The sequence below is a fragment of the Rhincodon typus genome, chromosome 13 (assembly GCF_021869965.1).
Source record: "Rhincodon typus isolate 14 chromosome 13, sRhiTyp1.1, whole genome shotgun sequence".
Lineage (NCBI taxonomy): Eukaryota > Metazoa > Chordata > Chondrichthyes > Orectolobiformes > Rhincodontidae > Rhincodon > Rhincodon typus.
This window is the reverse complement of record NC_063344.1, coordinates 16,543,777-16,569,735: the sequence shown is the minus strand read 5'-3', so window position 1 is coordinate 16,569,735 and position 25,959 is coordinate 16,543,777. Positions and strand designations below refer to the sequence as shown.

Sequence of the window (25,959 nt, the reverse complement as noted above, 5' to 3'; positions counted from 1 at the left end):
GCTATTAGATAGGCATATGGATGATAGTATAAGGTAGGGGTGGAGGTTAGATAGACCTTAGGATTAGGGTAAACGTTCGGCACAATATTGTGGGCCAAAGGGCCTGTACTGTGCTGTACTGTTCTATGTTCTATGTTCTATGTTTTATGTTTCCCAGCCACCATCAGTTCTGAGGAAGGGTCACCAGACCTGAAATGTTAACTCTGTTTTTCCCTTCACAGATGCTGCCAGACCTGCTGAGCTTCTCTGGCAACTTTGTTTTTATTCCTGATTTACAGCATCTGCAGGTCTTTCGGTCCTTTTTAATGTGCAAAATCTAGTGGCCATGCCCAAATCTGTGCTTTTGAATTCTCTTTAATAGTGAATTATGATTCCGTACCAAGGCAAGGATCAGTTGTTCCAACAAATATCTGAAAGTTTCCAATCTTTGAGGGTGATAATTATCTACTAAATGGATTGTTTGACATTCAATAAGAACCAAAAAGTAAATTCAAAATATCAAGCCTGGTCTCAGCTTGGCCAGTTTAACAGAGGTGGATGAAGAGAGCAGGCAGCCAATTATCTACAAGAAAGTGGGTTGTCCATTTGAATGTTATATTGAGGCTTGGAGCCTCACATTTTTGTCTTACAGGTTTCTCTTGAGTCTGTGCCTCAGAAAACTTGGCAACTTGAGCAAGGTGAGAACACAGTAAGCAAAAAGGTAAGTGCCTCATTCAGCACTGCTTTTGAGTCAGCGAAGCACAAGAGTGCTCCCTGCTAGCCCACTAAGTTCACCTGCTGGCCTGCTACCACCAGTTTCACTTCTCCAACCTTCAGTTCATCCAAGATCCAGCTCGGATCAGGTATAGAGTCCCCCCTCCACCTGTATAATTGGACCTGCTCCAGGTTGTAAATCCTTTGTCCTCCTGGATCCACAGTGTATGGGGAATTTCAGAATTCCAAAACTTCTCTCTATCCCTCCACTCACACCAAAAAATATGGGTCATGGTCTCTGATTTCAGGCACTGATTTTCTTTTGAGGTCTCAGCTGATAATGGAAATATTCCTCAGTAGAGATGGAACTTCGGGGAGATCTTTTCCACCGATTTCTGAATTTAGGCAGAATTGAATTTTGCCGATACTGATGTGATTTATTGTTCCAGCAATTACAAAATTACAGCAAAATGCATTTGACATTTTTATGCTAAATCCTGCAAAAGTATTGCCTTCTCACAGTTGTGTTATTATTTTTCAGCTTGAAGGGGATCCTTCTGATCCAGAACAAATTTATGAAAGTCTGATTCTCCGTGAACCAACCTACACGCCCATGAGTGCTTTAAGAAAATCACTTCGTTGCCAAAAGAATGCTTAAAAAAGAAAAGAAAGACTCAAATTTATAAACTGCTTTTATAAACCCATAGTCCAGAATAATTTAAAGATCTCCCATGCTCTTCTTTCAAATGTTAACATGGGATCTTTTCTGTTCAACTGATAGAGCAGAAGACATGTTGGGGGTGGGGTGCTGTATGCAGAATAGGGAGAGGACAAAATGCTGGTTTAAGTCTTGCTTCAGGAGATGACACGTAGAGTCATAGATATGTACAGACCCTTCAGTCCAATTCATCCATGCTGAACAGATATCCTAAATTAACCTTGTTCCATTGTCCAGCGTTTGGTCCATATCCCTCTAAACCCTTCCTATACATGTACCCATCAAGATGCCTTTTAAATATTGTAATTGTACCAACCTCTACCACCTCCTCTGGCAGTTCATTCCATACATGCAGTACCCTCTGCATGAAAATGTTGTCCCTTAGGTGCCTTTTAAATCTTTCCCTCTCACCTCAAACCTATGCCCTCTAGTTTTGGGTACCTCTACCCTAGGAAAAAAACCTTGGCTATTCACCCTATTCATTGCCTCTCATGATTTTAGAAACCTCTATAAAGGTTATCGCTCAGCCTCCAATTCTCCACAGAGAGTAATCCTAGCCCATTCAGCCCAGCCCTATAGCTAATACCCTCCAAACCTGGCAACATCCTTGTAAATCTCTCCTGAATCCTTTCAAGTTTCACAACATTTTTTCTATAGTAAGAGGACCAGAATCGAATGCAATATTCCAAAAGTGATCTACTCTAACAGTTTAGTTTACTTCCATTACAACACAAGAGTGATAGTCTAGGTATTATCTCCTGGAGTTTGCGATCTGGACCCACAACATTCTGCCCCTATAGTAGGGAATGATACCCACTGCTGTACGCTGACAACAAATTTGTCTGTTCTTCTATTATTCATATTGCTTACTCCACTTAGCTGAACCATGCAATTCTGAAAGGAGTAGAATTAAACTTAATCAATAAGCAACACCTCTCAGAAAATGAAAATGATCCGAAATGTTTTTTTTTTATCAATCATTATTCATGTTTATCCTTCATAAATTGAGTTAGCTAAATAATGGGAATTAATTATTTTGCTTATCAAAGAATAGTGAAAGCTAAGGTTGCAGTCCTACAAGGTGTAGTTGAGCTGATAACACAGGAAGTTATATCTTTACACAAGCGAGAAAGGAGTAGAGGCATATGCAGCTACAGTTAGATGGAGTAAGATAGGATGCAGCTTCAGTGCAGTTAAAACACCAAAAACCACAGATGAATTGAATGATCTGATGACTTTGGTGTAAAGTGCTGTGCGGGTAGATTGAAAATAAGTAAGTTTCTCATGTCAAATCATACACCATTAATGCAGCCTGCCTAAATTTTCCATCCTGTTAAATTAGATGAATGGCAACGGTTTGGTCACATTGCAGAGCTCTGATCTGCTCTGTTTGATTTTCAGACATGCGTTTCACCTATGGGACATTATGCACATGAACACAAATGAAAAAATGCCTAAAGAGTTCTAGATGGCATATGTGAGCAATCATCAATGCTGGAGTTGAATATAATAATATAGAAACATAGGAAATTTACTGCATAGAAGGAAGCCATTCACTCCATCTTGTCTGTGCTAGATGAAAAATAGCTAATCAGTATGATCCCAATTTAATCTGTTCCTCAACTCCCTTCAATTTCCCTGCTAATTACTTTCAGTTTATGCACCCTGATTATTGACCTATGTGATATCAGAAACATTAATGAGGCCCCTCATAATTTGATACATCACAATTAAACTTCCCCTCATTCTCCAGTGAACTGAAGGAAACAGCCCCAGCTTAGTCACTCTTCCTTTGTAGCTCATAAGTTCCGATCCTGCCAGCATCCTCACAAATCTTATTTTTAAGCTCTCTCATGTAATCATTTTCTTTCTATAATATGATGACCAGTACTTGACACAATGGAGTGCATCCCTGCTTTGTAATTAAGTGAAAGTATCAAATATGCTATTGTGACTATCTTATCTAACCTTGCCTTCAGAAATACACCTCCACGATTTCTCAGTTTCTCTGTGCTTCTCAGTAGTTTCCTATTTATTGTGCCTTCCTCTCCCCATCGTACCTTCACCATGTCATTGCCTGCCCTTCCCCAATTAAATTTAATTTACCACTTTTCCGGCCAGTTGGCCTGTCCATTGATCTCTTCCTGCGTATCTTCCTCACAACCAACCACATCGCCAATTGTATGATTATTAATCACGTCCACTACATTTAAGTCTAAATCAATGATATATACAACAAACAGCAAGGATGCCGGCCTGCCTTTGCAGTTTGCCACAGGAAACAAACTGTTAGTTAAAAATATACTTGTACATAACTCTTTGCTTCCTCCCAGTGAGCCAGCTTTTTATCTTTCTTTTAACTAAACCAGTTGTGAGCAGGTTATGGACCTACATTGTTTTGTTGAGTTGTTTAATTATTGTTCAGTTTTATGATTATTTAGATTTCTGAATAAATTTTAGAAGCTATTGTTAATTGTGTAGCATGATTGATATTATTAATCATCTGAATTTGTGTGAAAGCTGCTAGAATTCTCAACAATATTCAATAAGTGTTCAATGTAAAGAAAACATTTTCTTTTGTCTTGGGGATTACTTAATATACTTGGGGATTGATTAGCTCAATTGGTTGGAAAGCTGGTTTGTGAATATGGAGTAACACCAAAAGAGTGTGTTTAGTTCCTACAATAGCTGAGGTTACCATGAAGGTTTCTCCTTGTCTGAGGAGCGACAATCCTCAGGTTAAACCATCATCAGTCATCTCCTGTCATGAAAGAGCAGTCCTTGGGAATTTTAACTTCATAAACAATTAGATTTCACATCATAACGTTCAACCACTGAGCTGATCTTGGCAACAAGAGGGTGAAAGAAGTTTTGGAACCTAACCCAAACTGTAGCAAAATAGTCACCAAGAATGTTAAAGGGAGATTGTATGTGACAAGTTTGAATTTTGAAGGAGGCAACATGGAGCGCATATCAAAGAAGAGTATTTGGCATGGTCCAAATGGATTTTGGCAAAGCTTTTGACAAACTTCCACATAGCAAAACAGTCAGAAAGTTAAAAGCCTTGTGCTCCCTGCTTGAAGACAGACCATAGAAATATTGAATAGAAATGCATAAGAATCGTACGCTTTGTGACTGATATGTTACAGGTAATTTTGTCCTTTGACTTAATTGAAATTTCCCCCTAAATCTCTGACTAAATGCTCTAATCCTAAATTAACTAAACAATTATAATTTTCTTTGCCAGAATCTTCAACCCTCACTTCATGGTTATGTCAATGCTTTCAGTTTGCCTACATGATATCCTATAATTGATGAGTCAGAATTCAATGTTTAAACATTTGATGAACCAAAGTCATTTTATTTAGCTCCTACCTAAATCTCCATTCACATACATACATGGTGCCCTTCTCTTACTGCTCACTCAGCCTAAACCAGTGATATGTAAGTGAGTCAGAGATAGTAAGAACTGCAGATGCTGGAGTCAGAGATAACACAGTGTAGAGCTGGAGGAACACAGCAGGCCTGGGAGCATTAGAGGAGCAGGAAAGTTGATGTTTCCGTCAACTTTCCTACTCCTCTGATGCTGCCTGGCCTGCTATGTTCCTCCAGCTCCACACTGTGTTATATATATATAAGTGAGTGCCTTGTTGAATCCTGAATGTAAATTCAAAGCATATATACCTTCTACATTCCACCTCGTCGTGTTTGTATATGGATTTGTGTGTATTTAGGTTTAAAAGGGATGTAATTTAAATTCTATAGTAGTAGTTAATAATCCATTTTGCCAACTGTTCAAAAAGAAGTTCATTCATAAAAAGTAATTTGTGTCTATCAAAGGACCTGGTGCCAGTCTTTTTTTGTCAAGGATAACTGTAAAAGCAAAGCAAATTAGCCGTCAATTAACCATTTTGGTGATTCAATTGAACATTTATGCTTTCAGGACGTTTCATGGAGTGATAGGGCTTGATTAGCAGTGCATCCTTCCTTTCAGAGTCCAAACAACATCTGGGGGCTTGGTGCAGGATTCTTGAATATGGACAATACGAGATTGGATGTGGTTAAGTAACTGTTAGAGGGTAATGCAGACAGAAACCAGATTTCTCACACTGATGAGAGTGTAATAAGTTACACATAAAATAAGATGACATTGGAAGTGGCTAAAACAAGCTTACTGATGGAAGAAGTATCCCGGGCTCATTTACAAGAAGAAACTAAGGCTAACATAACAGAATTGGCAAAAGAATGAAGGGTGAAATTTCTTGCAAAAGCAAGGAGAACAGAGGTAATTAATACATTGGCACAGCATTTGGGATCAGTGGAAATACAACAGAGGCCAGGCACTCCAAACAGTGAGTCATCAGAAGTAAGAGATAACAAGGTGTAGAGCTGGATGAACACAGCAGGCCAAGCAGCATCAGAGGAGCAGGAAAGCTGACGTTTTGGGCCTAGACCCTTCTTCAGAATTTCTTTCAGATTTTCTGAAGAAGGGTCTAGGCCCGAAACGTCATCCAGCTCTACACCTTGTTATCTCAGATTCTCCAGCATCTGCAATTCCTACTATCTCAGTCATCAGAAGTAGTTATGCTTGAGTTATAGTTCAAGCAGATTAAACACGAAAGAGAAAGAAGACAGCTTTTGATAGGGATGGAGAGAATATTGGAATTAATAAATGGTGATGAAGAGACTTAAATTTAGGGCAAAAGAGAGAAAGAGCATCTCAGTGGCTGGAACTAGACATTAAGGAGAGAGAAAAGGATAAGCAGAGACAATTGAAAAAAATTAATACTAGCTTAAAAGTTAAAACAAAGATGTGCCACATACAGTAGAAGGTTTTGAAAAGGGAAACCTTAGCCATAATCTAAAGTCTAGTCAGGAAATATTAAAATATGCACAGGCCCTACCAATGGTGGAGTCATTGTTACAGCTTAACTGGAAAGACTGCAATCATAATCGAACTCTATTATTCCACAAGCCATCATACATTTGTGAATACCTAATTAAGTTACCAAAATCGTCAATTTGCTTGACTGACTGCTATTCAGGACAAAAGCAATTCACACCAAGTTTCATCATTTTGGGAAAAAGAATCACAATCTGATGTATAAACACTTATTCTTTAACAAATGGCAGAGAAGGAAAAAGTTACTAAATTACTCCGATGCACTTTAAGCTATTCTCCTTTAAAACCCAAATATGCACACATATTTACAAATAATAAAAACAAAACAGATGGTTTGACACAAATATTGTGGTTGGAAAAATACTGACAGGGAAAATAAAATTCCAAAGGACTAAATTCTACCTCTCAAAGGTGGTCTGAATTGCCTCTCATAGTTCTTTTGATTTTGGCAATGATAAGATGCAGCTCTCTACAAAGTGATGTTTGGTTTTAATTACTGAGATTTAATTACTGATCAGGTAGAGTCCAAGTCCAAGGGCTAGGCCATTTAGCACTGAGATGAGGAGAAATTTCTTCACCCAGAGAGTGGTAAGCCTGTCGAACTCTCTGCCTTAGAAAGTAGTTGAGGTCAAAACATTGAATGTTTTCAAGAAGGAGTTAGAATTGGTTCTTAGGGTTAAAGGAATCAAAAGGTATGGGGAGAAAGTGGGAACAGAGTACTGAATTGGATATTTAGCCATGATCATATTGAATGGCAGAGCAGGCTGGCAGGGCCAAATGGCCCTACTCCTGCTCCTATTTTCTGTGTTTATATCATTCTATTGTTCCAGCTGAATCACAGAACAGGTTGAGATAATCTAGAATTGACGCCTTAACTAAGGGATAGCTTTGTCAACAGTGCCACATTCTCTCATGGTGGCAGTGCCATGTTGTCTTAGATTATACTTAAATTGAGGAAAGATCCGTAGACCAACAGCAGCAAATGGAAGCGTTAAACTGATTTCAGATGTTGCTTAATGTTGAAATAAGTAATAAACATTTCAAAGTATAAAGAAATGCACAGATACAAGAAAGTAGTGATACACTCTGTGAATAGATATTTCAGTGCAAGGATCATGTTAATAGCATGGCAATGTATATCTATTTACACCTGGGTGGCCTTTTTTCACTTGAAGGCCAATGAACAAATTTCAGAAATATAAAAGTTGATGTAGCATTAAAGATGAATTTCAAACTAAAATTTGTGGAATGAAGAAAACATAAATAACTTACTGAGAAGAATAAAATGTCATAGCAATAAATTGATAATGTTAAAAAAAGGAAGCAAGTAGTTAGTCATTAAAAAGTGCCAAGTAACAGCTAACCAATAAATAAATTTTGGCACACACAAAAATAGAAAGCTCAGCAGGTCTGGCAGCATCTGTGGCGAGAAATCAAAGTCACTGTTTCAGGTTGAGTGACTCTTCCTCAAGTAAATTTTGGCGTGTGAAGAAGCAGAACAAGAGAGAGAGGTACAGATTAGGCCACAGGTCCTGCTCACCAGGAAGGGGGAAGACTGTTTTCTGGTTCCTGAATATAAGCCAACCTTATGTTCAAATCAAATCAATTGTGCCTCACAACTTGTTGCGAGTCTGTTACTTTTTTCACTTATTTCAAGATTCAACAAATGAATATTTCACCTTTACGTTGATTAATTATACATAGAAATTGATATATTATATATGTAGTTAACAGTATAGGGGGTGTGTGTGCATTGTTTTGTACAGTATAATACAGGTATTGCAATGTATTTTGGTTGCTAGGTATGAAACACATTTCCATAAGTTACAGTTCCTATTCTTACCTTGTTCTATTGTTTCTTATGGAAGAAACTGCATTTATATGAAGTTCATGGGTGACTTTAATGCATTTCGTGTCCCTGTCTCCCCTATTTATGTTACTCCTCAATCTAAATCATTTCAATATAAGTAGCACTTCTCTGCCATGTAACCCTGATGCATATGGACAACCCCCTAAAGCAGAAATGAAAATTGGACAGTTTCTGTAATGAGCAGCTGAAAAAAAAAACACCTTTATGTGTAGGGGATAAGCTGATAATCTACGAATTCCAACCAACCAGGATTGGCCTTCAGTTTATAGCAATTGACAATCAATCTGCAGGGCACTACTGTAAGTAACCTTGGAGAAAATTCAAAGGAACTTTTTTTTTAATCTGTTTTTTAAACATTTCTTTTTACCAGATATCAAGATATTGAAGTGGAGGAAAAGGGCAATGTTTTTTTTGTTTTTGAATTATTGTAGGAAGACACTGTGCCATAAGGGTAGATGTATTGGCTGACAATCAGCTGGAACATAGGGGTAAATCATGTGATAAAATGTCCAGGAATAGATTTAATTACAGTTGACAACCCAACTTGCATTTGTCAATATGTTTGACTGATGATGATAAACTGGAACAGATTAACAATGTGCCTAAGATGCAAAATGAGTTTAAAGATTCCAGTAGACTCTCTTTGGATGATCCAATTAACTTGATATGTAATAACATGAAATAATGTGGCAACATCAAAATGGCAAACCGTTACTACTCTGCCAATTTTTATTTTCATTGATTTCAGATAGAGAGATGGATGCAAAAGGCATTAAAATTGAAAATGCTGGAGAAATCCAGCAGGTCTGGCAGCATCAGTGGAGAGAGAAACAGAGTTGAAATGTTAACTGTGTTTATATCTCCACTAATGCTGCCAGTTCAGCTCAGTTTCTCTAGCACTTTCTGTTATAATTTCAAGTTTCCAGTATCTGCAGTTTTTGCTTTTATTTAAGTGCAATATGTTTTGCTGACTTGTCATCTCCTGTTGCACACCATTGGACAATATCAATTGCCAGTCCTTAGAGTCAATGCTCAAGACATGGAGGTTTAATTGTCTGCAGCACACCAGAAACAACTAGCTATGTTTATGAGCAATACATTGGTTATGGCCCTGAAATCATGCTAAGTCATGAAACTGAATTAGATAAACCTAGCAACTGGAGGATAGCCACTAATGTAAATCACTATTAAAGGTTTAAAAGATTGGAACAGTGCAACAGGTTCATAACTTTCTTACAAGGTAGCAAGCCTGCCTTTAATGAACCTGCAATGTTGTACTGCCCACATGGGAACCTACAGTACCATAAATTCATCCCCTCTGAAGCAACACTGTCTAGAAATCTTACTGTTGCCATCCCAGCTTACTTGGATACGGGTAATAAATGTAACCTTGGCAGAATCACATGCAGCCCAAGAACAAAATAAACAGAATCCTAAATCTTTACATGCATATTAATAATGTTGCATCAAGTTCAGTAAATTGAATTAACTTGTGCGGAGTTGAATTTCATCAGAAACCTTTTCTTATCCGGCATACACATTTTCTGTCACCATCACGCTGTAGGGAGGAGGACTCTCCTGGAACTGTGGAGGGGGAATTGGTTGTGCAGATGCATTGCTGTAGACGACAATAACTGGTTGAAAAACAAAACAGCTCAAATTAATAGAATTTGAAAGGTTTAAGCACAGATGAGACAGCCAGTTCATCATACCTCGACCATTTCTCCCACTCTGTTAGAAGCTATTGTCTGCCACTTTCCCCATGGAGCAATAGTGATTGCACTGACCCTCAGTCAGAGCAATTGACCAAACCGCATTTATAGTGCAGTACTCTAGGGGGAGCACTTCTTGCACTTGCAGAAGAGAAAACCCATCCAGTGAATTACTGGAAATAGGAGTTTACACGTCAGTGGAACAACTTGATTATGTTTCTATTAAAATATCATACTCCAATATTCGAACTTTGATTGATTGTGATGGATCTTCTTTTGGAGCAGTACTTGTGGTACAGACGTTTATTTAAGGTAAATGCTTGCAAGTTATTAAATAAAGTAATACTGTTTTATCTAATAATTATTCTTGTAGTAATTTTTTAACAGGTCGCTGAGAAAATAAAATAAAGAAACATGAAAAAAATGGAAATGCCTAAGGAAAAGCCATCCCGCCCAAAAATATAGAGATGGCAGATGAATTGAACAAGTATTTTGTACCATTCTCCACTATGGAAGATGTTATTAAAGGCAATTTACTAACAACGCTGGAAATTTGAAATAAAAACAGATCATCCTGGAGAAACTCAGCAAGTCTGGCAGAATCTGTCAAGAGAGAAACAATTCAATGAAGAATGATGCCAGACCTGAACCAAAGATGAGTCATATTGGACTCAGAAATGTTAATTTGTTTCTATCTCCACAGATGCTGTCCTTATGAGGACGTTTTGAACAGAGTGGGCTTGAATCCACTGGAATTTAGAACGGGAGGTGGTGGAATAAGTGAAACACTTGCCCAGATGAATCCAACTTCAAGAACATTCAAGAGGCTTGACACTATCCAAGACAAAGCAGCCAGCTCGATAGGCACCTCATCCACAAATATCCACTCCTACCATCAATGCTCAGTAGCAGCAGTGTGTACTATCTACAAGATGCACTACAGAAATTCACCAAAGATCCTGAGACAGTACCTTCCAAACCCATGACCACCTCGAGGTAGAAGGACAAGGGCAGCAGGTACATGGAAATACCAACACTTGCAAGTTTTCCTCCAAATCACTCACCATCCCGACTTGAAAATAAATCACTGATCCTTTACTATCACTGTGTCAAAATCCTGTAGTTCCTTTCCTAATGGCATTGTGGGCTTACCTATGGCACATGAAGTACAGCAGTTCAAGAAAGCAGCTCACCACCACCTTCTCAATGACAATTAGGGATGGGCAGCTAATGCCAACCAGCCAGCAACACTCTTGTCCTGTGAATGAATTTAAAAATAACTACAAGTTCCTGAGTAGCCTTGATAGGTAAATGTAGAAAGAATGCTTTGGCTTGTTGGACAATCTAGAACAAGGGGCTACTGTTTCAAAATAAGAGTATGCCTCATTAAGGTGAACATAGAACATAGAACATAGAACATTACAGCGCAGTACAGGCCCTTTGGCCCTCGATGTTGCGCCGACCTGTGAAACCAATCTGAAGCCCATCTAACCTACACTATTCCATTATCATCCATATGTTTATCCAATGACCATTTAAATGCCCTTAAAGTTGGCGAGTCTACTACTGTTGCAGGCAGGGCATTCCACGTCATAAGAAGAATATTTTTCCCCACAAATTGTCATGAATTTATGGAGCATTGTTCCTCAAAAGGTGGTGGAATATTTGTAAGGCAGACACTGATAGATTCTTGTTAAGCAAAGCGGTGAAAAGTCATCAGGGATAGCCAGGAATGTGGACCACTCAAATCAGCCTATCTTTTACTGAATGGTAGAGCAGAATTGTACCCATCTCACTGCAAGTTCCTTGCAACACGGAGCAGATGTCCCGAAACTTGGCCTACAGCCTTCTGGATTCTTGCTGTCACCTGCAATGAACTGTATCTATTCCCCTCACTGTACTATCCTCCAATTCATCTGCATTAATATCTGCATATTAACTCCCACCATTTGGATGTCTTCCTGTGCCATGGCGTAGGCCCCTACTTTTATCCAACAGACAGCAAGAACCTCAACAATTGCAAAGGCCTAGATTCCTCCACTCCAACATTATCAATCCCCCTACGTGCTGCATTTGCAGTATTACCTTCCTGTCTCTGACCACTGTCCAAATCAGAACATCCTATCCGAAGGGATGTGACTGACCCTTGGAACAAAATATCGAGACAACTTTCCTCGCGCCATAACATGTCGCAGTGCTTCCGGCTCAGCTTCTAGCTCATAACCTCTTCATGTCACAGACGTGGTTGCCTTGGATCACATGGGTGCCCAGGAGCTTCCACATCTTGCGGATCTGAGCCAGTTGCTTGAATGAAGAGGGTCTCTGAACTCTCTGGTCTATTTGTTTTAATCCCTAGCCTGAGGGGTCCTTTCCTTTCCTTTCTTTTCTATTTTGTTCAAGAAACACACAATTTATAGACAGTTGTTTATGATTGCATTTTATAAATTGCTATTTTAGAAATAAAACCGGTCTGACTTCAAACCAAAACACAAACAGATTCTAAACAACCCTCACACCTAACATGTATTGTCTGACCTAAAATATCACCTCTTCTTTACACTTATAAAATCTCTAGTTCTCTCAGGACAGTGACTTGAAAAAAATTCAACTTAAACCTTCCAACTGATCATAAATTTTGTGATCAAATCTTTGCATTACATTGGACTTGATCCGAAGTGAAACACATTGGCTGTTTGGTTTATGCTCTGTATGCCTTGCCTTTTCCAGTGACTTCCTTGTAGTGGGAAAGAACACAAGTGGTTTATCTGCTGGCATCCAGTAATTATCATTGATAAATATATGCTTTTCTCTAAAGCTGACATATGAATGTATACAATTAATCAATTAATTATATCAATTTGTTATTTAACTTACTACAGCTGGTGTCTTGCAGCAACAAGTCATAGCTTTACAGTTGAAGCTTGAAATTGCAACAGATATTGCTGCATTAAGTAGTGTCAACAGGAGAAGTATGACGATACATGCTGTACTCTGTAATGTGTTAAAGACAAATAAATTAAGTTGGAGAGAAAGCATTTTGTAGAAAACAAGTTGGAGAGAAAACAAGGGTGGCACGGTGGCTCAGTGCTTAGCACCACTGCCTCATCATGCCAGGGACCTGTGTTCGATTCCACGCTTGAGTGCCTGTCTGTGTGGAGTTTTCACATTTTCCCCGTGCTTGTGGGGTTTCCTCCCACAGTCCAACGATGTGCAGGTTAGGTGGTTTGGCCATGCTGGATTGCCCATAGCGTCCAATGATGTACAGGCGAGCTGGGTTAGCCATGGGAAATGCAGGGTTATTGGGTGGGATACTCTTTGGAGGGCCTTCTTCCACACAGTAGGGATTCTATGATGATTTTTAAAAAGTACTTATAGATGGCTTAATATCAATGAAGTTTAATACTCACCCCAGAATAAGAAATGCTGATAATTGTAAGGTTTAAAACATAAATTATTGTAGCTGGTAAGCAGAAAATGGCACTGATGATGTTCATTGCTAAACAACCTCTGATCTGGAAGTAAAAATGAGTTAAGAGTGTATGAGAAAACAAGGAAGGAGGAAAATATCAATCGGCTCATCAAGCCCATTCTAATTCATTCTGTCTGCAATCTGCCCATTCTATTGAGTAAGTTTGAAAAGATTCAACTTCACACATTAGGGAGGACGTTTGGACCTCAGAAAGAATGTAGCAGAGATTTACTAGAATGGCACTAGGAATGGACAACTTCATTTACATGGATAGCCTGAAGAATCTGAATTTATTTGTCTGATATTTTTAATAGGATGAATTGGTTTGATGCAGTAAAGAAGGATACACTTCCCAGGAGCAGAAGCAGAGGAGTCAGTAAGCAAAGAGCAAAGATTTAAGGTAGTATGGAAAAGAACCAGAGGCAATATAAGGAAATGTTCTATTTCAAATAGTGTTGTCATGACCTAGGTGTCTCAGCTTGAAAGGTATGGAACCAGATTCAATAAGGATATTCCAATGATCTGAAACATTTACAGGCTTTTGGAAAAAGCAGGGAGTGAGATTAATTGGATAGTTCTAGCAATGTGTGAGCATTGACAGAAAAGGCTAAATGGCCTCCTGCAAATAAAAATTGCTGGAAATCACAGCAGGCCAGGCAGCATCCATGGAGAGACAGAAAGCTAATGTTTTGAGTTTAGATGACTCTTCATTAGAGATTCCTGCATCTGCAGTGATTTGCTCCTAAATGGCCTCCTTTCTTGCTGGGTCATTCTAATTCCGGGGGATGACTCTCAACCATGTACCCCTGTAACCAATGCCAATCAAACAGAATTCCACATTATTCCACATTGTACACTCTATACTTCTGTCCAAGTAAATAATCAGTAGAATTTGTGGAGCTTGCAGGACCACACATGATGGTCATTGGGCTGTGCAGAGAATTGGATCTGAATACCCACATCTGACTCCCAGCATCTGGAACGGTGTGCCCCAGTAAATTGGGAATGGGAAAGCCTCAATTCTGGAATACTGCTCATTGTCAGCAGGATGTCAATTAGGCTCACTAATGAGTCACTTGACCACAATTATTCCCTGATTTCACTCGAATTTAATGGAGCCTCTTAGATTTAGATATTTTCAAATCTAACTGTTCAGAGACACTATTACACACTTCTGGAGCAGATGAAAATTTAACCCAGCCACCTGGCTCAGAGTTAGGGAAGCTACCGCGTGATCCCTGGATTTCTTAAGGATGCCTAGGAAACCCTGTCTATTTCATGTGCAAATAGGATGCAGCAGTGAGCTTTGCAGGTAGAATGCACTAAACCAATTCTGTAAGTAATTCCTTTCCAATGCATTGGCCTTTCATTCAACAGATCAAACAGTCTAAAATGCACATATAAAAAATCAGAAATTGCTGAAAAATCTCAGCAAGACTGGCAGTATCGCTGAAGAGAAAACAGAGTTAATACTTCAAGTTCAGTGACCCTTCTTCAGAACTGGGCCAACAATCTAGTTGGATCATATCTTCATTAGGGTAAGGGAAATGACTGCAAGGCAATTTTTGACTCTTATTCCATCAGTGCAGCATCAACAAGTGTACTGATGGCAGGTACAGTACTGAGTTAGATACAGAATAAAGCTTCTTCTATACCGTCTCTATCAAACACTGCCAGCACAGGTAAATCATGGAGTTAGATACAGATTAAAGCTTCCGCTACATGCTCCCCATCAAACACTCCTAGGACAGGTCCAGCACAGGGTTAGCTACAGAGTAAAGCTACACACTGTCACCATCAAACGCTCCTGGGACAGGTAAAATATTTAATTAGATACAGAGTAAAGCTCCCTCTTGACTATCCACATTAATCACTCCCAGGACAGATTTCACACAGGAACAGGTACAGCATAAAACTACCTATAAACTGTCCCCAACAAACACTCCCAGGACAGGTATAGCACTGAGTTAGATAGAGCATAAAACTATCTCCTACACTGATCCCAACAAACACTCCCAGGACAGGTATAGCACAGGGTTAGATACAGGGTAAAGCTACCTTTGCACAGCCCCAACAAACACTCCCAGGGTAGTATAGTTCTGGGTTAGACAGAGAGTAAAACATCACCCACAGTGATACATTGAACACATCCATGTTAGGCAAAAAACCGTTCAGATACATGACCTAATTTGCCACCAGAAATAATTGTACTCATCCTCTACCTGTATGCATTTGTAACCAGATTACAGAGGTGGAAGCCAATCATCTTACTTCTCGCATTTAGATACCATGAGGGAAAGGTGATTTATGTCCACTGTGATGGTCTGCATTTGAACCAAAGAGCAGATGTGGAAGTGGAGCATTTTACTCACTCCACCATATTATCCCTTTAATCAAGTCTGCGATGTTTACTTTCTGAATGCTAAAATAATAGGGATTCAGTGTGACAATAACCAGTGACAAGATTTTGCTGGTTTGTCACCTTGAATGTTGAAACCATTTACAATCCAACCACATCAAAACCATTCTTTGAGCAAGTACTTACCATGCAATGAGTTGGCATCTTTTCAACAACTATAGCAAACGATCCTGCAACAATAAACTTTAAAAATATATTTCATATCAGAGAGCAAATTGCGAAGAATTGCATAACAATTGAACTATGAGATTCTGCCTTTTCTAAATGTCATACTCCACTAGCGAAACACCCTGAAATCAAACCCTGCTGTTCCAGGAGTCATCACAGAAGATAAACACCATGCAGAATTCCCCAATTTACCTGCCTTTTAGACCCAGGTTGACTGAAATCATGGACAAGCTATCTTTGCTCAACAAAACTGTTATTTATATAAATAAATAGTTTCTCAGTGCTGATAAACAATAATGAATAATTGACATATAGTTCTCCTATTAAAAACACTAACTTCCCCTTTTACATTCATATCAACAGATGTAGACAGATGAAAAAAAGTTTCACAGTTGAAAAAAAAGATTGGGAAGGCAGTTCAATGGTGCCTCTCAACAGGGTTTGCTGAGATAATCTTTTGGCTTGTAAAACATGTGCTCCACAATTTTCTTTCTCCATGTATTTTCACTTGATTACAGGAAGCACAGGATGACTGATTTATACTGGGAAGTTAATGTTTTAAATAGAAAAACTATATGCCAATGATACATTATTGTTTATCTGTGGTTACTTGTTTATTCACATGAATAACAATTTCGTCGAGTAAAGTCTCTGACTTACTGGTTAAGAGCCACAGCTTATAGTAACCAATAAGGGGAAATAAATTAGCTTTCACCAGGCATGAGGTTTGTTTTTACTGCCGAGAGAGGACAGCTCCTTTCTTTTCAGAGGTCAATTCAATTCTCATCAAACATTCATACCTACAAACTGTTTAGCTACCTTGCAGCCAATCACATCATTGTTGATAAGCAGAAGGCCTTTGTCATCAATCACTGGTCACCAATGAGTTACTTGTTGCTAGCCAAATCTCCACTCATACTCACCTCTTGGTTCCATCTAATCTGCAACTAGATTTCTGCCTCTGCCTGAACAAACAGCCGTGCAAGCAGCACTTACAATGAGTGTCAGGTAACTTGCTTTTAAGAAATGCAGAAATCCTTTCCACAATCCTTAGCTCGGACAATAATTCTGTTCTCATTTGAGTCCACAATCAAAAATACAGAAAAATAAATGGACGCATTTTTTCATAAGTCTTTCTCTCCTCAAGCTAGAGACTTATGTTAGACATTGGTTCCATATACTCTCTGTCTCAGTTTGTTTTCTTACTAAATCAGCCATTCTTCTTGCTTAACACTGAAGAAAGAGTAAATGAATGAAGTTCAATGAGCCAGTGGAGTGGAGAGCATCACAGCTTCGACTGACACATATTGTAACTTCATCAAGTCACTATTCCCTTTGGACAATAGTGTGGAATCATTAGAAGGATTAGTAATCAGCAATGCAGCAACTCACCTAGGTTCTTTTGACACTTCCAACACTCCTCCCTCTTACAATTTACAAGGACAAGGCAATAGCCGAATAGAAACTAACCCCACCAGATTGTCCTTTAGGTCACATACCATCAAGATTTCGGACTGCACTGTCAGTGCCTCGTGGTCACTGGTTCATTCTTCCCAACAGCACTACAGATTTTCCTATGCAACATGGACTTGAGCAGTTCAAAATGGCGGCTCACCACCAGCATCTCCAAGGCAATCGAAGATAGGCAATACAATCTGGCATTGCCAACAATACCACAATCCATTAACGAACTAAAAAAGAAAGGAACCCAGAAAAATCTTAGCTTCTCTTCTGCAGGGAGCTGCAAACAGTCATAAACACTGCATTATAGCCCCTCCTGAATTCAGGTAACTTGTTACAGTCATAGGATAGAGTTTTATGGAAAATCGTTTTCAGACATGTAACCAATGGACATTGTGTCTATTTTTAAAATACATTTGATGAGCTACAGGCACCTGAGTTTGCCTCACCAAATTCTATTTCAAGGAGCTTTGGAGAACTTTAGTAAGGCTGCACTTGGAATATTGCGTACAGCTCTGGTCACCACACTACGAGAAGGATGTGGATGCTTTGGAGAGGGTACAGAAAAGGTTTACCAGGATGTCGCCTGGTATGGGGGATTTTAGCTAAGAAGAAAGTTTGGATAGACTGGGTTGCTTTGCTGGAACGCAGGAGGTTGAGGGGTGACCTGATACAAGTTTATAAGATTATGAATGGCATGGACAGAGTGGAAGGTATGAGGCTTTTTCCCAGGGTAGAGGGGTCAATTACTCGGGGACATAGGTTCAAGGTGCAGGGGGGAGGGGAAGTTTAAAAGAGACGTGTGAGGAAAGTTTTTCACACAAAAGGTGGTGAGTGCCAGGAACGTGCTGCCAGAGGAGGCAGTGGAAGCAGGCACAATGCCAGCATTCAAGAAACACCTGGACAAATAAATGAATAGGAAGGGAGAAGAGGGATACAGATCCTGTAAGTGAAAACAGTTTTAGTGTGCAAGGACAAAAATGTGTTGGCGCAGGCTTGGAGGGCCAAAGGGCCTGTTCCTGTGTTGTATTGTTCTTTGTTCTTTGAGGTTGCTGCGCAGGTAGAGGTACTCGGATAAACCTTGGGTGCTGTGAAATTTTCTGGCAGTGTGGTGTATTACATCTCACCAGCGTAGCACACTAGAAAATCAAGCCCTGCTATTCGTGGCTTTGTCACAAAATTTGAAGATTTCTAAAAGTACACAAAATTCTGCAATTGGTGTGTCTTTTACATCCAGGTTGACAAACCAGGTGTCTGAACTTAGCAAGAGTTACTATTTATTACAAATAATAGTCTCTAACTACAGATAAAAAGCCATGAACAATCAACGTATGACTCTACTAGTTAAAACTCTAACCCTGTTATAAAAACTCCCCTCTACACACACATACAGACAGACACAAAAACGTTGGTGTTAGCCTGGAAGGAAAGACTGGGAAGGCAGTTCGATGGTTCCCGTCTATTAGTGTGAGGCTGGAAAAGCACATCAATTCAGACAATATCAGAGGAACAGGAAAGTCAACATTTCAGCCTGCTGTGCTTTTCCAGCCTCACACCTATCGAAACTGGCTTCCAGCATCTGCAGTCCTTATTGTCTCCAGTGATTCCTGTCCACAGGTTTCTCTGAGATGATCTTTTTGTTTTTTTGGAGGAGAAGGTACAGAGTGATTTTGTTCACACTCGTACGGTTTTTGACATTGGTTAGAAGGCACAGCTTACAGCAACTGATTTGGGAGAATAAACTGCCTTTCATCAGGCTTGAGATATTTTTCACTGCAGGAAAAGGACAGATCCTTCTTTTCCAGATGTTCAATGACTTCTGGTCAAACATTTACACTCAAAAAAAAGAACAGTGGATGCTGGAGATCTGAAGCAAAAACATGAAGCACTGGAAAAATTCAGCAGGTCTGGAAGCATGCTGCCAGACATGCTGAGTTTCTTAAACATTTTCTGTCCTTGTTTCATATCCACAAGCTGTCCAGCTACCTGGGAGCCAATCACATCATTGTTGGCAGGCAGAAGGCCTTTGGCATCAACAACTGGTCAGTATGTCACAGACCAATCAGTTACTTGTTGTAAGCTGAAATTCCATTCACACACAGCCTTGGCTCCAGCTTGTCTGCAACGCAGCATTACCACTAATGCTGGATCAAGCAGCTGTGTAAACAGCACTTACAATGAGCGTCTGTTAGTTTGCTTTTAAAAAGTACAGTGATCCTTCCCCACAATCCTTAGTACAATAATAGTCCTTTCTTCATTTGAGTCCACCATCAAAAATAAAGACAAAAAATGTTAAAAGACCGGAGTAGGTAGCGTGCAACAATTGTCCTCTGGAATGCTCTTGGAGCCAGTGGGAACACTGCAGCTTCTACTGACTCTATACTCACATTCTTATTGGCATTCTATTTGAGAGGATGCTTCTACAACAGGCCCAACTGAGAGGAAGAGACTCCTCAAGTAAACCCTAATAGGCTAATGGCAGGATCTGAACTATCTCATCGGCATAAATGAGAATTCATATGACTATGAATGCACACAGCATTCTAAGTGGAGTATGTACTAATGCATGGTTGTTATCAGATATACCTAAAGAATTGGTAGCTATAATTTTGATGTAGAACAATAGAAATGGTACAGCACAGAAATAAGCCATTCAGCCTGCCATAGTGTGTATTGCTGATTAGAGTAGCTACTCATTTTAATTCCATTTATCAGTTCTTGGTCCAGAGTCATACAGGTTACAGCACCTCAGATGTAGATGCAGGTTCCTATTAAATGACTTGAGTGTTTCTGCCTCAACGACCAAGCTGGGCAGAAAATTCCAGACATCCACAACCCGCTAGATGAAAAGGTTTTTACTTTTGTCCTCATTTACATTATTGTACTCACCGTTAGTACTCACTAGAGCTCCAGTCCACCAGGGTATGCCAACTATTAGGGAAAAGATGACAGAGAGAAATTGACGTGGTGCAATGCTGAATGGTACAATTCCAATGATTATGACAATTATACCCGTCACAATCTCTGTTATCTGTAAGAAGCAGAAAATTGTATTAAATTGAGAAAGAGTTTCAGTTTGCTTCTGTGATGTAAAGATTACACTGAAGATCAACAGCCTTTCCATGGCAAAGGTCTAATTTTTACCTCAATTGATTTCTACCCTGTGTGATGAACCCAATAAATATTATCTTGAATTCTTGAATTTGAACTGGCATTTTTCTTTAGAATTGTTTTTGTAGATAATGGGAGGAACAATCAAAACAGAAGAATTCAATTGAATCTGCTCCTTATTTTAAAATTATTAGTATAATGTCAATATAGTGGCACACCCAGAATTACATCGGAATATGTGGGTGGAGCATACCTTTTGAAAGAAAGATATTTGGTTTATTTTTTGATACTGTGACATAGGATTATTTGGGTGGTATATATAAATCGCGCTACCATGACTCTAATGAAAAGATTATGTCGATAGTCAAGACCCACTATTTCATGAATCATCACAAATGCATAAGTAACCAATTCAATCACTAAGGTGGTTAATTTACCTGACTTTGACCGCTATCTAAGATAAAAGAAACTTACATTAGGTTTCATCTACAAACAAAAAAAACACAATTATTGCAAACCATCTTATCTTTAACAAGTGGAAAAATGAATTATTAGTTACCCATTTGCAAACTTAGAACATACACACTTTAAATCCCAATATATACACATTTATTCACAAATTGGATGGAAACCCCAGAAATACAAAGTGGATCTGTGGATCAAGAGTTCAAACAACAAGATTGAAATTAGATGATTGTCTCAGGTGTCATGTTTCTGGAAATATTTACACATTACAGCCAACTTCAGCAAAGCTAAATTTGATAGTCGGTCAGTTGGACCTAGGTTTTTGTTTATGTTAGATGTTCTTATATCTGGAGTTTTTAACCACTCGCTGTATCTCTCAAAAGAGACTTAACTTTGCTTGCAGGCCTTCTGGAGAAACTTTTCTCTTCTTTGTTCTGTGACAAACTGGAGCTTATTTATAAAAGGTTTTGCTAAACAGTATTTTTTTAAATCCAAAGACACTTGGTGCCATTGTGTGTCACACAAGTATAAAATCCAGCTTAACCAAAAGTTATAGATCTTTGTGTAACCAATAACTGAATGTTACACAATTTTTTTTTGAGTTGTTAAAAACTAAACAGGTTTGTTTGCTTTGAAACCAAAGTGACCAAACTTCTTTGCTTTCAGTTTATGTTTCTAAAGATTATATTTGTAGAAATAACAATATATTCATCCAGAACCCATTGGATTCCTCATCATATTATTGCAAGGAAATGTGTGATATTCTTCAGCATTTCCCTGGTAATGCTTAATCTAAGGTAATAAAGATGAATTTTAATACAGAAGTGTGGAACTAAACAGCAACTGAAGAATACCACTCTGCTCAGCATTCATGTACAAGCTCTATAAAATTGTTATCCAATTATTCCAATCACCCAGTTATTCCACTCTACTTTCCCTCATAACCATGCATGTTTTGTCAAGTACATTTGATAATGCCCTTTGAAAGCAACTACCTCCACTATCTTTGAAGTAGCAGATTTGAAATGGTAACAACTCAAAACGTAAAAGCAGTGTATCAGAAGTGAAAAAAGTTGAAACAAAAGATGTGGATGCTGACCATCTGATATTAAAACAGAGAATGCTAGAAATGCATATTAGGTATGGCAACATCTTGGGAAAGAGATATGTTAAATTTTTTGGAGGAGTTAAGAAATTCCTTCCCCCAGAGATCCCCACCCAGGCAGTGGTATTCGAGGGTGGTATTTTGCAGAAATTAGAGGTGCAGAAGTTTTTTTCTGGTGTCAATCCTTCTAGCCTTTGTTGTTGGTGGACCTTCCATGTGCCAGGGTTTAATGAGCAGGTACCAGGGTTTAATACAACTAAACAGCTTTCTCAACCATTTGAGGAAGCGGTTAAAACTCAACCACATTGCAATGGGTTTGGAGTTACATGTAGGCCACCAGGTAAGATTGAAAGATTTCCTTTCCTAAAGGATATTAATGAACCAATTGACTTTAATGATCTTAAAATTAATTTTATGAAACCATTATTGATTCCAGATATATCTAATTGAATTTTATTTCCCCAATGAACATTGTTGAATTTAATTCCCTGTTTCTAGATCATTAGTACAAGCGTCTGAATTGCTTGTCTTCTGTCACAGTTAATACACCACTATTAGGTGCTCTCCTTCAGTTGTGCCAAAGCAACACCACACAATCCATGTCAATACCATTTTAAATTGTTACTTTACATTTCTCTAAGCTGTTTTCAGCTAAAATATAAACAATATTTCCCACTTTGTAAAGTGCACTTACGCCCAGGGCTTTGAGCTTTCCTTTGAGCATCTGCTGCACACGAGAATTATTTTGAGCATGCACTGTAGTTGTGATTTGGTTCAGTTGACCATTATCCACAAATTGAACCAGTTGAGAGCCATTGGGCAGTGGCTGTGAAGGTGGAAGCTGGTTTAGTGCAAGACCATTCTCAACATTCTTTAGCAAGTCAGTCCTTTTCACAACAATTGTCTGAAAGATATAGTGTAACAAATGATTTTTATTTTGGAGAAGTGAGGTCTAGGAAAATCCTCTGTCTGTCTCAGAATTGCAGTGGTGGACATGGTTATGAGCTTTGGGTGTCAACAGAAAATGAATCGAAGCAAAATTTTGTATCAGTGTGAGCAAGTTAGAACCTGAAAGAGGTTATTAGTGGAATTAGGATAATTCAGCAATTTCCTCAATGATCATCACTGCACAATAGCCTAGTGGTATTATCGCTGCACTATTAATCCAGAGACCAAGATAACATTCTGCATTAGAATCCCACCACAGAAGATGGTGGAATTTGAATTCAATTAAAAATATCTGGAATTAAGAATCCAATGATAACCATGAAGCCATTGTCAGAAAAACCAACCTGGTTAACTAATGTCCTTTAGGGAAGGAAACTGTCATCCGTACCTGTCTAGCCTACATGTGACTCCAGGCACACAGCAATGTGGTTGACTCTCAACTGCTCGCTGGGCAATTAGGGATGGGCAATAAATGCTGCCTGAAAAAGCGATGCCCTCACCCCATGAATGAATAAAGAAAAAAAACAATTAAAGCATTGACTTATTAGACATCACTATTTAAATTGGCATAAGAAAATTGTCTTGAATTAGCAGCAAAAGATTTTTTTGAAAGTAATTGATACACACTTTTAACACAAAATACCACTGTTCCTAAATATGCCTTCCACAGACTGGTGAAGTCATAGCTCATGTTTTTACATTGCAAGTGCACAAATCTGGCATATTTTAACAAGACATTTACCACAGTTTCTACTGTAACCGAGATTTAAAATGGGCAGTTGTCACAATATTCATTATAATAGCATGCACAGCATTTTCCCCAGATAGCAGCGACTAAACGTATCCAGCTTTAAGCTGCAGTTCCACATTCATCTCCAAGAAATTGATTGTCTCAATGGTTCCAAGTTTTACTGACTCCCAGTTAGCTGAATGTTCCTCTTGTTCATGGGTTTAAAACTGTTCATTCCTTTAGCGCCCATTCTTGAATTTTCCTGGGCCCTAGTTTGCAGTCTTGCAGGGTTACTGAGCATCGGCATCTTTTGTTATCCTTTATTGAAGCCGTGTCTGTGCAGCAGGAAGCTCTGTCAACGTTGGAGTACTTCATCCAGAATACATCCTGACTGTCAGAACCATTAGCTGTGGGGGCATGAGGTCCCGCACCAGGACAATGAGATGTCAATCATTGCAACTTTAACCCAAGGAAGATGCTTGTTTGAGAGCATTTTGAGGTCATTGAGACAAGCTGTGCTTCTCCCCTTGTGAAGACATGGGCCTTAGTGATTAGCAGATATGTACCAACCAGGCCTGGCTACACCCACAATGCTGGTTGGAAGGGTATCTCAGGACTTTGACACAGTGACCCTAAATGATATAGTTCCAAGTTTGGATAGTGTGTGGCTTGGAGAAGTTGCAGATGATGGTGTTGCCATGCATCTGCTGCCCCTATCTTTCTATGTGGTAAAAGCCATTAGCTGGAAGATGCTGTCAGAGGAGATTTGACTCCTGCTTTTCATCTTATAAATGGTACAAAGTACAGCCATTATTCATTGGGGATGAAGGGAAAGAATTTTGAAGACTATGAATGGGATGTTAATCAGGTGGGCTGCTTTGTCCTGAATGGTGTTAAGCTCCTTGCTGTTGTTGCAGTTGTACCCATCTGGATAAGGTGACAGTATTTTTATCAGACCCCGGACTTTTGCCTTTTGGGTGGTAGACAGGGATTGGGGATCAAGGAGATGAATAATTCACCACAGAATTCTGGACCTCTTACCTGCTCTCGTAGTGACAGGATTTCCATGTCTGGTGTAGTTCAGCTTCTTGTTAATGGTCACTGGCAGGAATTTCAGAGTGAGAGATTCAGAGATGGTATTGGCATTGAATATCAAGAGGAGATGGTTAGTCTCTTGTGGAGATACTCATTGCCTGGTACTTGAATATAACAAATTTTAATTGCCATATATTAGCTCAGGCCTGTATTTTGTCTAGATTTTGTGTATGAACAAAAACTGTTTTAATATCTGAGAAGTCACAAATCATTCTGAGCATTGTGCAGTTAGAGGGAAATATTCCCACCTCAGGGTTAATGATGGATGACCTTACGAACCAGATGAAGATAGTTGGGCCGAGGGCACTACCCCAAGGAGCTCCTGCGGTGATGTCCTGGGATTGAGATGGTTGACTTCCAGCAACGACCACCATCTTTCATTTTGTAGGTTAGAGCCAAACCAGTGGAGAGCTTTTCCCCACCTCCCACTGACTCCAGTTTTACTAAAGCTGCTTGAAATTATTTTCTGTCAAATGTAGCCTGGATATCAAAGGTATTCATTCCTCACTTCTGGAACTCAGGTCTTTTGTCTAAGTTTGTATCAAGGCTGTAATAAAGTCAGGAGCTGTGTGACTCGCACAACACAAGTGGGCGACAGTGAGCAGGTTATTGCTAAGAAAGTGCTGCTTGATAACATTGTTGATTACATTTTCCATGATTTAACTAATGATCAAGAATAGACAGATGAGTGATAATTGCTGGATTGGATTTGTTTTGAGTTGTGCACACAGGACATACCTGGGTAATTTTCCAGATTGCAGGTAGATGCCAGTGTTGTTGCTATACTGGAACAGCTTGGCTAAGGGCAAGGCCTTCTGGAGCACAAGTCTTCAGAATTTTGCTGGAATATTATCACAGCCTATAAACTTTGCACTCTCCAGTAGCTTCAATCATTTCTTGACATCACGTAGTTTGAATTTAATTGCATGAAAACTAGCATCTGTGATGCTAGGGACCTCTGAATGAGACCAAAATGGATTATCCAACAGAAATAACACAATGTGGAGCTGGAGGAGCACAGCAGGCCAGGCAGTATCAGAGAAACAGTTATGTTGATGCTTTGGGTCGGGAACCTTCTTCAGAAATGGTGTG

At 39.1% G+C, this 25,959-nt stretch overlaps 1 protein-coding gene across 1 annotated transcript; it reads right to left on the bottom strand.

The window, feature by feature from the left end:
- Nucleotides 1-9,708: 9,708 nt before the first annotated feature.
- Nucleotides 9,709-24,840, bottom strand: LOC125484708 (membrane-spanning 4-domains subfamily A member 8-like). The gene is made up of 7 exons (XM_048604529.1): nt 24,814-24,840; nt 22,789-22,998; nt 20,316-20,444; nt 15,911-15,967; nt 13,304-13,408; nt 12,767-12,887; nt 9,709-9,818 (listed from the first exon to the last, which is right to left on the bottom strand). Exons 1-7 carry the CDS (start codon nt 24,838-24,840, stop codon nt 9,709-9,711), a joined length of 759 nt encoding a protein of 252 aa, XP_048460486.1.
- Between the last annotated feature and the right edge of the window lie 1,119 nt (nt 24,841-25,959).